Here is a 15,159-nt window from a genome sequence, read left to right as displayed (position 1 = left end):
TAACCAGGTTTACAAAATACAAACACTAAAGGAAAAACCATAATTTTGTTTCCATTAATATCAAAAAATAGAAATCTATTCAATGTTCTGCTTGCATGCTGTGTAAAATGGAAGTGAATTTCTCTGGAGGTCTCTTAAAATTCTTACAAAAATAAAACAGTAAGCACTTTCTCTTCACCAAGGTTACATGCACAGTGTACAACAACACATCTCCTATATGTTTACAATAAAATAATAATTCTATACTCAGGACTTCAAATTCAGCAGTAGTGAACTATGTAGCCACTGGACAGTATATCATTTCTATTAATTATATTAAATGATCAGAACCAAGAGAGGTTGTTTTGGAATAATTTGATTGAAAAAAATACATGGCTGACAAGTCTACTAAATCTTTCAAGAGAAAAGGGGAAAAATCCAATATATTGTTATATTATTTGCAATATGCCACTGAATATTGCAATATATAGCAATATAATTTTTTTTGACAATATCCAACCCTACAAATGAATGATAATGTTCCTGGCTAAGGGGTGGACATGTTTATGAGTCACAGTTATGACTTCTACTGTGTAAAAAAGATTCTGTGAAAGCCTCACTAGATTTTTATTAAGTGGTTTAGGAGGAGTTGTAGATAAGAGATGGGTACCTCTCAATATAATAGAAAGAATGACAGTGTCTATGTTTTCCTACAGGAAACCCAAAATATATATGTCTAATCAAAAAAAAATAGGAGGTGCACAATGACACTATGTAACAGAGATTCTGTGAAAGTCTCATTAAATTTTATTCAGTGGTATAAGAGGAGATTCTGATAAGAGATGGGTAACCCAGAGCATAACAGACTGACGGATGTACAGACAGATGGACACCATCATCACTATACATCCCCATCTTTTCAACGGGAGGTTATAAAAATAATGTCATATATAATAATATATAGAAAAACACTACAATGTATTTCAATTTCCAAATGATATCCCAGGCTAATTTCAGGATATAAGCCTTCCACTAAAGATTTCAAATTTCGATGTATTTAAAGAAAAACAAGATGTGTTTGTGAAACACTGATGCCCCCGTATGGCAGCTTATGGTGAAGGTTAAAGTTTCTTCAAATGCAAGTCAAAATCCAGGCCAAAAGATAAAAAATGTTGATACCCAAAGAAAGGTCTTGTCTCGAGGAATACACCTGTGAAATTTGAAAGACCTAGATACAACTGTTCAAAAGTTATGGCGAAGGTTAAAGTTTTTTAAATAAAAGTCAAACGTCAAGGTCATGGTCAAAGTGGTTGGTATCCAAAGGAAGATCTTGTCACAAGGATTACATATGTGAAGTATGAAAGCCCTAGCACCAACCATTCAAAGGTTATGGCCAAGGTTAAAGTTTTTCAAAAGTAGGTCAAACTCCTAGGTCAATGTCAAAGGGTCAAAGTGGTTGGTATCCAAAGGAATGTCTTGTCACAAGGATTACATATGTGAAGTATGAAAGCCCTAGCATCAACCATTCAAAAGTTATGGCCAAGGTTAAAGTTTTACAACAGTAGGTCAAACTCCTAGGTCAAGGTCAAAAGGTCAAGGTCAAAGTGGTTGGTATCCAAAGGAAGGTCTTGTCGCAAGGATTACATATGTGAAGTATGAAAGCCCTAGCTCCAACCATTCAAAAGTTATGGCCAAGGTTAAAGTTTTTCAAAAGTAGGTCAAACTCCTAGGTCAAGGTCAAAGGGTCAAAGTGGTTGATATCCAGAGGAAGGTCTTGTCACAAGGAATACACATGTGAAGTTTGAAACCCTAAGCACCAACTGTTCAAAAGTTATGGCCAAGGTTAAAGTTTTTCAAAAGTAGGTCAAACTCGAAGGTCAAGGTCAAAAGGTCATGTGAAGTTTGAAACCCCAAGCACCAACTGTTCAGAAGTTATGGCCAAGGTTAAAGTCTCATAAAATTTTGCAAAAGTGGGTCAAACTCCAAGGTCAAGGTCAAAAGGTCAAATATGATGGTACCCAAAGAAAGGTCTTGTCACAAGGAATACACATGTGAAATATGAAAGTCATAGCTCCAACCAATCAAAAGTTATGGGCAAGGTTAAAGTTGACAACAGACAGACAGACAAACAGACAAACGGACAAACAGACAAACAGACAAACGGACAAACAGACAAACAGATAAAAAGACAAACAGACAGAAAGGACAAAAACAATATACCCCCAGGATCTTTCGATCCGGGGGCATAAAAATATTTAAAATGAAAATATTTAGAAATTAATTCTTTCATTTTTGAAGTTCATGAAGGATGTGATTTGAGCCATCTAATAAAGGCTTTTCCTTATGAAGTGCTTAAATCATATGCTTCATGAAAAATATCTGTGTAATAAATCTTTATAATGAAATTTACATAAAGAATGTCCTTTAATAATTGTATTAAGACTAAAACCTTTGGAGAAGTAGCATTAAAAAGAATTAAAAAGATTTTTTGGTGACCATGGCAATAGCTTCCATCAAAATTTAAAATGGATAAATTACTAGTGTGTAATATAGTCAAGGCATCATAAATTATATCAAAGGCAGCTGAAATAATATACTCGTAACAAGAATTACATGTACAGTAAAACTCAGTTATGAAGAACTTGCTTATAAAGAAATCTTCAAGAATCTTGGTTATAAGGAAGCAAAATTCCAGGTCTTAGTGACTTCTTTATAAATGAGTTTTACTGTGTTTACAAATGCCAGCAAAGATGAGGACTTTTGGCCTTTAAGGAGAGATGATACAAACTTTTTCCAAAAATTATGAAAATACATGTAACAGCTAATCCCAAGTCAAAGTGAACTGCTTATTTTAGCAGTTTATAAACAGTTATTAGGCAGTCTGGCAATTTTTTGGCAGTTTTTAGGCAGTTCTTAACAGTCTTAGTCTTAGCATTCCTTAAAACTGCTTACAGACTGGTTAAAAAACTGCTAAGAATTTGTGTAAGCAGTTCAGTATTGAACAAACTTAAGCAGTCAAACAAGCAGTTTCTCAAAACTGCTAAAAGTGCAACTAATTCATTTCGACTTCTTATAAGAAGTAATTCAACACTTTTTCACTCTTGGTGGTCCTAACTTTCACTAGCCTTCATTACTGCCCATGTGTTACTGTTAATGCTTCCTGATGATAACGTACGTCACAAATAATTGGGGGCCAGGCAGGAGTTTCTTATACAGAAAATAAAATTAGAAAGAAAAAATATATACTAAAAATCTTACTAGAAATGATACAATAGTTTATAATAAATTGAGGCTTCATATTATAAAAAGCATGAGCATATGAGCTTCTAATCTTTATCCCATCAACTTGCAAATCCAGTCCTCTAGTTACATTAACAACCTGCTGTGTCCCCCTTGGTTGCTTGAAACTAAAGGGTTGTATCCAATGAGGAAAGCCAGTCAAGATTTGTGCGCCTTTTCCACATCAGTTCAAAATTACAAATTGTGAAGATGTTTGTGATGGTCTGGAATATTATATATATTTATACCCATACAGTGAAGAAGTAAAATGTATGCTTTGGAAAATACAATTATCTGTGATCACCACATCCAGGATTGGATGTGAACATAATATTTAGTGACAAGTGTATCTGAATTAAATTCCATGAGATGGGAAATCATTATTATAAAAATCTGATCATACATGCATTCAGCAACAATGGAATTGAGTGATATAGGAAAATTTTTAAAAGATTTGTTGGCAGTAAAGTATTATTATGCTTCAGAAAATATGGTAAGTGTGTGGGCTTGTGATATAATAGTCATCCCCACTCTCATTTGGATAACTGTTAAACTATAAAACGTATAATCTAGTTTGTATTTTAATTATTAGTACTTAGTATAAATTCAAAATATTTGCAGATAAATTTAAGCTATACTGATAGAGGGATCTGTAGATTAGTCCACTGTATTAATTAACCAAGCTCTAAAGTTGCCACTCATTTATGCAAGAAAATGGACTTAATGAAAGGACTTATTTAATACAATTCATACCTGATCTAAATCTCAATACTAAGTTAAATTCCCTTATGTGATGTTATTTTTTCAATAGCATAAATTATATGCATTTTTGTATTCATATATCATGTATATGGGTGGTGTTATCTTCTTATAAGTAGACAAGAATAGTACTTATAGCATTCTTTTTACCGGTTTTTAAGCAGTTAATCAATTTTCAAATTTATATGTAGGTCACTCAGAGTCATTTCCATATAAGTAGAGCAAACAAAAGAAAACACCTTTAGCAGTTATTAAGCAGTTTTTAAGCAGTTCTCCTTAACCTTCCTATTGACTGCTAAGATACTGCTAAGGAAACTGCTAAGCAACTGCTAAGTTACTGCTAATGAACTGGCTAAGTACTGCTTAAATTGTGGACTGCTAAGAAAACTGCCTAATGATCAGTATGACAAAAACCTTCTGCCACCAACAGAGGAGAAGGCTAGTAAACTGTCTAAGAACTGCTAAAGCACTGAACTGTTAAGGTTAAAAAACTGCTAAAGAACTGCCTTTCACTTTGACTTGGGATTTGATGTTTATAAAAGTAAAATGAATAAGTTTATACTATATAAACCATATACCACATAAAGTTTCATTTTTCATTCAAATTTTCTCAATAATGTCCTATAAAGTGATAAAAAAAATTGATTTATAAGGGTGGTAGCAAAATGGAAGAAATTTAAATATCAAAGAAAGTCTACAATTTTTTAATACTTTAGAGATTTGACAAATGCATCATTTATTACCAAAATCAGTCAAATCTACATACACCAATTTATGCATCCAATTTTTTGTTTGTATCTTGTGTCCTTAATCACGTAATCCTTCCAGCATGAATAAATGTCAATACCCTGTATCAGGATAATTAAATACTTACACAACGTAGACATAATTATCTGGATAACTTGGGATCTTAATGAGCCTATTTGTATTTGGACGTCATGTATCTATGGTTATACATATATTTAGAGCCATACAAGATAAATAAGTGAAAGGTATATAGCTAATATGGCCACCACCCACAATTAATGTTTAAAACCGAGGCCAACAATAAAAAACAAGAGGCCCATGGGCCACATCGCTCACCTGAGCACATTGGCTAGGCAAAAGCACAAATCAGTTCAGTATTGAAAAGATTACCTGGGGGTGGGGGGGAGGGGGGGGGCTTGAATTTTAAACTACCTGATGAAGCTTCCATGTCAATATAAGAAATGGCTTTATTGTACTTGAGAAGATTTTTAAAAAATTTTCCCATATATTCCTTTGTAAAAATTTGATCCTCCATTGTGGCTCCTCCCTATCCCAGGGGTCATCATTTGAACTTGAATCTACACTACCTGAGGATGCTTCCCTATCAATATGACTAAACATAGCTTTCCTGTTCTTGAGAAGAAATATTTTTTCTATATGTTCTTATGTAAAACTTTCGATCCCCCAATGGGCCCCATCCAACCCCTGGGGGTCATCATTTGAACAAAATTGAATCTACACTACCTGAGGATGCTTCCATATCAAAATGACTAATCATGGTTTGCAGTTCTTCAGAAGAAGATATTTTCCTATATATTTCTATTTAAGACTTTGATCCTCCATTGTGGCCCCATCCTACCCACCGGGGTCATGATTTGAACAAAAAAGAATCTACACTACCTGAGGATGCTTCCACATAAATATGACCAATCAGGGCTTTGCTGTTCCTGAGAAGAAGATTTTTAAAATTTTTCCTATACATTTCTATGTAAAACTTTGATCCTCCATTGTGGCCCCGCCCTACCCCCGGGGGTCATGATTTGAATAAATTTGAATCTACACTACCTGTGGATGTTTCCATATAAATATGAAAAATCTGGGCTTTGCTGTTCCTGAGAAGAAGATTTTTCCTATATATTTCTATGTACAACTTTGATAGGCCATTGCAGCCCTGCCCTACCCCCAGTGGTCATGATTTGAACAAACTTGAATCTACTCTACCTGAGGACGCTTCCATATGACTCATCATGGCTTTGCTGTTCTTGAGAAGAAGATTTTTAAAGATTTTTCCTATATATATATTTCTATATAAAACTTTGATCCTCCATTGTGGCCACGCCCTACCCCCGGGGGTCATTATTTGAATAAACTTGAATCTACACTACCTGAGGATGCTTCCATATAAATATGACTCATCATGACTTTGTTGTTCTTGAGAAGAAGATTTTTAAAGATTTTTCCTATATATTTCTATGTAAAACTTTGATCCCCCATTGTGGCCACGCCCTACCCCCTGGGGTCATAGTTTGTACAAACTTGAATCTACACTACCTGAGGATGCTTCCACATAAATATGACTCATCATGGCTTTGCTGTTCTTGAGAAGATTTTTTTAAAGTTTTTCCTATATTTCCATGTAAAACTTTGATCCTCCATTGTGCCCCCCTACCCCCTAGGGTCATGATTTTAACAAACTTGAATCTACACTACCCGAAGATGCTTCCATATAAATATGACTCATCATGACTTTGCTGTTCTTGAAAAGAAGATTTTTAAAGATTTTTCCTAAATATTTCTATGTAAAACTTTGATCCTCCACTGTGGCCACGCCCTACCCCCGGGGGTCATGGTTTGAACAAACTTGAATCTACACTACCTGAGGATGCTTCCATATAAATATGACTCATCATGACTTTGCTGTTCTTTAGAAGAAGATTTTTAAAAATTTTTCCTATATATTTCTATGTAAAACTTTGATCCTCCATTGTGGCCCCGCCCTACCCCCGGGGGTCATGGTTTGAACAAACTTGGATCTACACTACCTGAGGATGCTTCCACATAAATATGACTCATCATGGCTTTGCTGTTCTTGAGAAGAAGATTTTTAAAGATTTTTCCTATATATTTCTATGTAAAACTTTGATCCTCCATTGTGGCCCCGCCCTACCCCCGGGGGTCATGGTTTGAACAAACTTGAATCTACACTACCTGAGGATGCTTCCACATAAATAGGACTCATCATGGCTTTGCTGTTCTTGAGAAGAAGATTTTTAAAGATTTTTCCTACATATTTCTATGTAAAACTTTGATCCTCCATTGTGGCCCCGCCCTACCCCTGGGGGTCATGATTTGAACAAACTTGAATGTACACTACCTGAGGATGCTTCCACATGAGTTTCATCTTTCCTGGCCCTATGGTTCTTGAGAAGAAGATTTTTAAATGTTGCCATTATTTTTTCACTAATTCCTAATTATCTCCCCTTGAAAGAGGGCATGGCCCTTCATTTGAAGAAATTTGAATCCCCTTTACCCAAAGATACTTTGTGGCAAGTTTGGTTGAAATTGGCCCAGTGGTTCTTGAGAAGAAGTCGAAAATGTGAAAAGTTTACAGACAGACAGACAGACAGACAGACGGACAGACAGACAGACGGACAGACAGACGGACGCCGGACAAAATGTGATCAGAAAAGCTCACTTGAGCTTTCAGCTCAGGTGACCTAATAATTTGTTTGATGTAGTAGATGTAGTAGATGTACTCCAACTAACCCATCAAAACTGCACCTTCCCGATCATTTTTATTTTCAGTAGTTTCTGGGAAAATAAAGACTGTTCATATCTTTTTTAAAGTTAAGATTTATCATTTCCCCAAGACCCTTTTTAGATTGTAAGAAGCATTAAATATTAAATTCTAGTTGTCAGGCTTTAAAGAAAACATCAGTAATTATAAATTTTTAAGTCTGTAATTTTTTATGATGTCTATCAACATGTTTGATAATCCCCCCCCCCCCAAAAAAAAAAAACAAAAACATACATACCTACCCATCTTGACAAATGTGGGACAGAGTACATCATATAAATTTTTTTTTAATGATGGCCCCAAGACCCTTGCTACTCCCTATAAACAAGTGTTCCAACCATCACTATATGTTTCAGAAACCTCCATGGGAAATTTTACAGAAGGGAACTCTGTATTCTTGGATGTTGAATTAGACAATAAATTTTCAAACATTTCATTTTTTAATATGAAAAAATATTATTTCCAGGTCACTGATAATAATAGTTATAAGTAGATGTATGTTTCTTACATTTGTAAGTTTTAAGATTCCCGTTTCTTCAGGGTTAAATGCATTATTATGTGCAGAAGAAGTTGTAATTTTTTTTTAAATGTGTTTCTGATAGAAGATAGAATGAAAGATTTTCCTTATTATTAGTTATTGGGAAAAACCATTGGAAAATGATTATACAAATAACCAGATGTCCCTGATGTTACATGTAAGTAAAGCTATCAGTATTTCTGCAATAGGCTTATACAAAATTAAGCATGATTAATCTTGGAAAAACTTTCCTTGATATGAAACTACCATCATACCTAATTATCTCAAACTCCATGGGGCCAAGAAAGATTCTCAATATTGAGGTTAAAAAGAATTCTCACTAATTTAACATATTCATGGTGCTGTTCAATCCATTTCATTTGTAATGAATAAATATATTTTAAACTAAACTAACATATTCATGGTATCTGCAAATCAATGATTGAAAACTGAAATTTAAAATATATACAAAACTGCACTTATTATCTGTCTTACAAATCCTACCAAACCCAAGATTAAAAAAAACAAGAGGCCCAAGGGCCTTAACGGTCACCTGAGTATAATACAACAATTTAGAGGATCCATAGAGTATAAAATAAACTGATAGATGAAGCTTTGTTGCCCAAAAGCAAGAGAAACAGGATGATCAGAATCAATGAAATAATTAGTCTAGTATTCAGTAACAACTCATACATTAAATTCTTATTTATCCCCCATTTAGCACTATCACCATGCAGACTATTAACAAACTAATAGTTCCTCTGTACTACTTTTAACCCACATCGCAACCTGTCACATTGGCCTCTCTTGGTCTTTGAAGAACATTTAATAAGTTATTTTTGTCTCTTTTTTATCTATTTATTATTTACAAGTCTATCTGGTCATGAGCCCTGACTAGGACCAGAACACTTGACCAAATGGTCCTGATGTTCAAAAATCTGGTAAAAATATCCTTGCTTATTAAAACTTTAATTCTGTTCGTCTTCAATATGCCAAGGAGCAGAGAAGATTTTCAAAGAAATAATGCATTTTCACTACAGATTTAACACACCCCTACCCTAACACCCATGTCCCCGGGTCATGAAATTCATAAATTTGGTAAAGGTACCCTCATCATCATCATAACTATGCATTTAGTTGAAGATTTTCAAAGAATTAACACATTTTCATTTTATTAACAAATAAAGCCCTCCCCCCCCCCCCCCCCCCCCCCCCCCCCCCCCGAGATACACCAAAACCTGAAGAGCGCAAAATTTAAAATTTTGTAAGAAGCTTAATTGTTCATCATAACCATGCACTTTATTTATTTGCTCAACACTAAGGAGCAGACAGGATTATTTAACAGAATTAATGCATTTTCACTATATTATCGAAAGAGACCCATCCTTACACCAGAACATCTGACTTAGAGGCTATGATTCATGAAGAAGCACTCTTGTTCATCATAACTACACTCTTAGTTTACTTTATAACCAGGAGCAGAAAAGAAGATTTTCAAAGAATTAATGCATTTTCACTATATAATCAATAGAGCCCCCCCCCCTCCCCAACCCTGGGGCCATGAATTTCACAATTTTGGAAAAAGCATCCTTGTGCACCATTACCATGCACTTAATTTGTTTAAATAATACCCAGGAGCAGAGAAGAAGATTTTCAATGAATTAATGCATTTTCACTGTATAATCAATAGAGCCCCGCCCTAACACAAGAACCCGACCCAGGGGCCATGAATTTCATATTTTTGGAAAAGGCATCATTGCTTGTCATAACCATGCACTTAGTTTGTTTAAATAATACCCAGGAGCAGAGAAGAAGATTTTCAAAGAAATAATACATTTTCACTATATAATCAATAGAGCCCCGCCCTAACACCAGAACCCCTGACCCTGGGGCCATGAATTTCACAATTTTGAAAAAGGCATCATTGCTTGTCATAATCATGCACTTAGTTTGTTTAAATAAAATCCAGGAGCAGAGAAGAAGATTTTCAAAGAATTCATGCTTTTTCACTATATAATCAATAGAAACACCCCCCCCCCCCTAACCCCAGAACCCCTGATCCAGGGGCCATGAATTTCACAATTTTGGAAGAGGCATCATTGCTTGTCATAACCATGCACTTAGTTTGTTTAAATAATACCCAGGAGCAGAGAAGAAGATTTTCAAAGAAATAATGCATTTTCACTATATAATCAATAGAGCCCCGCCCTAACACCAGAACCCCTGACCCTGGGGCCATGAATTTCACAATTTTGGAAAAGGTATCATTGCTTGTCATAACCATGCACTTAGTTTGTTTAAATAATACCCAGGAACAGAGAAGAAGATTTTCAAAGAATTCATGCTTTTTCACTATATAATCAATAGAGCCCCGCCCTAACACCAGAACCCCTGACTCAGGGGCCATGAATTTCACAATTTTTGAAAAGGCATCATTGCTTGTCATAATCATGCACTTAGTTTGTTTAAATAATACCCAGGAGCAGAGAAGAAGATTTTCAAAGAAATAATGCATTTTCACTATATAATCAATAGAGCCCCGCCCTAACACCAGAACCCCTGACCCAGGGGCCATGAATTTCACAATTTTGGAAAAGGCATCATTGCTTGTTATAACCATGCACTTAGTTTGTTTAAATAATATCCAGGAGCAGAGAAGAAGATTTTCAAAGAATTCATGCTTTTTCACTATATAATCATTAGACCCCCCCCCCCCCAACACCAGAACCCCTGACCCAGGGGCCATGAATTTCACAATTTTGGAAAAGGCATCATTGCTTGTCATAACCATGCACTTAGTTTGTTTAAATAATACCCAGTAGCAGAGAAGAAGATTTTCAAAGAAATAATGCATTTTCACTATATAATCAATAGAGCCCCACCCTAGCACCAGAACCCCTGACCCTGGGGCCATGAATTTCACAATTTAGGTAGAGGGTCCAATGCTTATTACAATCATGCCAACAGTTTGACTGCTTGATGTCCAGGAGTAAAGAAGAAGATTTTTAAAGATTGCATCAATTTTGGTGGTTTTAGCCACACCCCTGGGGCCCCAGGGGGGCAGGGACCATGAAATTCACAATTTTTGTTCCCCTTCACCCATAGATACTATATGCCAAATTTGGTTGAAATTGGTTGAGCGGTTTTAGAGAAGAAGCTGAAAATGTTCAAAAGTTAACGCACGACGCAAGACGGACGACGCACGACGACAGACAAAAACGGATAGCAATAGGTCACCTGAGTGACTCAGGTGACCTAAAAAGGGTGTCTATGGTTGGTCATGTCTGGAAAATCCCTAATTGAGTATTTATTGAGAAATACTATAGAAGAGTACTAAATAGGAGTTTAAGACTTTAGTGTACAATGGAAATGCTAGTCATAATCACCCTAACCTTTAGAGTTTTTCCTCCACTCCAGCAGTAAATCGATGGCATACATGGCTCGGGATTGAGGACAAGGGGTAATTCCTTGAGGGCTGGGCAGAGCTGTAGCTGTCTGGAATACCTCCCTAAACATCTGGAATATGTCCTCCTAAAAAATTGTTTTAATTTCCAGTTAACCTCTCCATTTCTTTACATTTGTAGGATATTTTATAGTTACATCTAATTTTCTCAATTCTAAAACTTCTTCAAAACAAAATTCTGAAATATCTTTTTTAATTTTAAATAACATAAATATACATGCATGTACTTATTAATTTATAAAGGAACACTCACTTCAACATCAGCCCATTTGTATGCAGGGTATTGTGATTCAAACATAGGTATAAAGTCATCATAGTTCACCTGAAACCCAGAGAAAAAGCAAGTGAACTCTGGAATAAAAAAGCTGTTTTAACATGTAAATTCATATCAGATAATGCAATTTTTATAAAACCCTCCCCTTAATAATAAACTACATGTATTTACATTAAAGGGAAAATCTGTGGAATAATGGTCATTTAAAGAGAAATTTCCCCCATGGTTAACTTAATTCTTAAACATTTTTCCCAATCCATAAATGTACATACACATATTCAACACAGAATTCAATCAATTCATATACAGTAAAAACTTGTTTATTACAATCACAGATTAAAACAAATTTACATATAGAGTGATATTTTATGGATCTCCTACAAAATTCTTCACAATTCCTGGTAAAATTTTACGTTAACTTAATATAAATGATCTTTTGATATTATGATGAATGTATGGATATAGTGAATTGGTATCTCTTAATGGTTAAAAAAAATAATGAAATTTACATAATATATTTATCAATATTGTTTAAAGATCTCAAAATGTAAAACATTGAACTGACATTATTTTTCCTAATTATTTACATTTGAAACATAATTCATTAAAAAAAACTTTAATTCTCGAAAGTAAGTTTTGTATTGAATACTTTCCTGAACATATGCAGTATATGTAGTTAGATTCATTATACAGATCTTATATAATAAATTATGGTTATTGTGAAGTAAACATATAGGTCTCCAGTACTTTTCTATAACCATGTTTTACTGTAGACTAAAAGCTTTAACTGCAGAGTTTTTCTTTAGAGGGTTTTCTTCAATACTTTGATACCTGATTTAGCTTCTGTCCATCTTCTACATAATTCATCACAGTAAAATGTTTCTCGTACTCATCAAAGTGATCTAATGAGAAAGGCCTGCAAAAATATTGACATCTAGTGTTATTTACAATGCCTACATATCATAAATATGTATAGAAGCTATTCACAGGAAATCATGCCTAAAGATATAGTGAATCAATAGCTAGAACAAAGTGAATCTCAATCCCTTTAGCTAACCACTAGATACAAGAAATTTCTTAGCCTGAAATAAAGGTGCCTGTATACTCCAATAGGTGTGTTTTACTGTAAAGTTATGAAAATAGGGTTTTGGGCCTCAAGCCCCCACCCCAACCCCCCATCCCTCTCCAATCTTAAATTTTGTCATTTAATGCCTAGAAGAAATCAGCATCTTCAGCTTGATGATACATGTATAAAATTATACTAATAAGTTATACAAAAACTGAAGTGTTAACCACAATAAAAACATAAAGTTTACAAAAAATTTTGACTGCATGAACAGAAATATTTCTGACACTGTATGTGACTAATTCTGGTTACTTCATTATTCCCTACTGCCAAACATATACATTTATGTAGACTTGAAATTAAGTAAATTTTATCAATATATATATATATATATATATATATATATATATATATATATATATATATATATATATATATATATATATATATATATATATATATATATATATATATAATTATATATATATATATAACCATTCAATTTAAAATTCAAATAAGTCTAGAGTCAAGAGTATATTAAAAAACCAACTTCATTATCTCAAATCCTCAAATATTTCAATGTTTCCTTCAATAAAATTTTTACTGTATCTCAATTCCTTGTTCCAAAATGTCTTTTAAAAAAAGCACATACCTGTTAGCAAACCTGAGCCAAAACACCCTATAAACATACAGCTTTAGAGGAGCCACGCTTGAGAGGAGGACAATATAGCGCACATCAAATTTAACGTTGCCAATGTCCTCCCTCATAAACAGGACAGGATCGTGCACGTATTTACAGGCGATTTTTGGCCCACTGTCTGGCAGTCTGAGGATGTAGATCAGGTTGTCTGTGATGTGCATGTCCAGACCTCTGGCTAAATTCCATGGCTTGCATATCCAGTGGTTGTTGAGAGCTCTGCAATATAATCCCTTTTTTTTATATAAAACTTCCAGAAATTCTATTTTTCAAGATGTTTTCATGATGAAATCTTTTAAGAAATGTTTTTTCTTTAAAAAAAAAAAAAAAGAAACTCCCTGAATATGACATTATTTTTTTCATCATCTTAAATGCCACAAAATGCTTAATACAGTGAAATTCAGTTTCAACTGCAATATTTTTTAAAGATGCAATAAACATGATTTATGAAAGATATATGTATCTAATTACATAACGGTACATAACATTATGGATTCTTTTAGTAACTTAACTATTCTTATAACATATACAATATGTATTTTTGATCCGTATATCTCTTGTATATGCATTTATCAATGAATATACAACATTATTATGCATTGCTCTCATTATGTTTGTTCTATCATTTGGATCCTCCCAGGGTTAGAAACTCCCTAAAATTACAACTCGCAAATAATTGCGAGTACCAAGAAAGTGAACTCGCAATTTTATAAGACTACTCGCAATTTTCATATTAAGTTAAATTTATATAAATTAAATACATGTAACTTAAGGAAAAGGTAACTACTGTACAATACACAAAATACAACTACAGTGTGACTTTTATTTCAATTACTGATTTAAATCAAAAGCATTGTGTTCTGTCATATGATATAATTTTGCTACAGTTTCAATGCAAAAAAATCAACTCGCAATTTTTTGCGAGTTACCTAATTTTTAACTCGCAATTTGGGAATTCTAACTCGCGTTTTGCGAGTTGTATATAGTGAATTTCGAACCCTGTCCTCCTCTTTCTTTTTTGTTTGTAATTCTTTGTTGCTCCCACAACGTGCAACAAATATGCCCTCACGCATCCTCTGGGGCACGGAGAGGATAAGTAAGTAAGTAAATTGCAACAAATTGCCCAAATTGAACTAACAAAATCTTATACTCTTATACTTTAATTGACACCAATAAAAAAAATCAAAGAATTCTTTAACAATCTGGTATTAATCAAAAGACCTGAGCAAGCCTGAGGAAAGCTATCTAATCGAGTTATCTTTTCAAAGAGAAAAGTTATTTACATGTATGTTCCAAAGCCCTCAATGAATGTTCTTACTTTTTCTCTCTGTGTTGAAAGTAAGACACAAATTGTGTAATTTCAGTTTCCAGGTTGTAGGTGACCGGCAGCCATTTTGGATTCCTCTCCAGTGTGTCTGGGTCTTCCTTGCCATCCCCGGCACGACGACAGACCACGGCCAGCAGGTCCTTCACCGTGATTACTCTCTCAAACGGAAACTGATTCACACACTTGTCAGGGTATTTGCTGCAAAGTCAAGATTTGGTGTGATTTCATAAATCAAAATCTAAATTGTGTAATTT

General features: G+C 34.2%; 1 protein-coding gene and 1 long non-coding RNA gene across 2 annotated transcripts in view; one reads left to right on the top strand and one right to left on the bottom strand.

The window, feature by feature from the left end:
• The window catches only part of LOC133201752 (tubulin--tyrosine ligase-like protein 12), a 232,685-nt gene that overhangs the window by 2,779 nt on the left and 214,747 nt on the right, over positions 1 to 15,159 (bottom strand). The window contains exons 9-13 of the mRNA XM_061337545.1: positions 14,897 to 15,103; positions 13,534 to 13,797; positions 12,647 to 12,731; positions 11,795 to 11,863; positions 11,471 to 11,609 (exon numbers count right to left, since the gene is read on the bottom strand). Of these exons, the coding sequence (XP_061193529.1) occupies positions 11,471 to 11,609; positions 11,795 to 11,863; positions 12,647 to 12,731; positions 13,534 to 13,797; positions 14,897 to 15,103 (764 nt within the window). The remainder of the gene's footprint in view (positions 1 to 11,470; positions 11,610 to 11,794; positions 11,864 to 12,646; positions 12,732 to 13,533; positions 13,798 to 14,896; positions 15,104 to 15,159) is intronic.
• Positions 7,019 to 15,159, top strand: part of LOC133201756 (uncharacterized) — a 122,346-nt gene continuing 114,205 nt past the window's right edge. The window contains exon 1 of the long non-coding RNA XR_009723142.1: positions 7,019 to 7,367. This is a non-coding gene — a long non-coding RNA (uncharacterized LOC133201756). The remainder of the gene's footprint in view (positions 7,368 to 15,159) is intronic.

This window comes from Saccostrea echinata, unplaced genomic scaffold (genome assembly GCF_033153115.1).
Source record: "Saccostrea echinata isolate AGI-Se365-2 ecotype Australia unplaced genomic scaffold, CSIRO_AGI_Sech_v1 ptg000045l, whole genome shotgun sequence".
Taxonomy (NCBI): domain Eukaryota; kingdom Metazoa; phylum Mollusca; class Bivalvia; order Ostreida; family Ostreidae; genus Saccostrea; species Saccostrea echinata.
The sequence above is the reverse complement of the archived record's forward strand: the minus strand, read 5'-3'. Positions and strand labels throughout refer to the sequence as shown.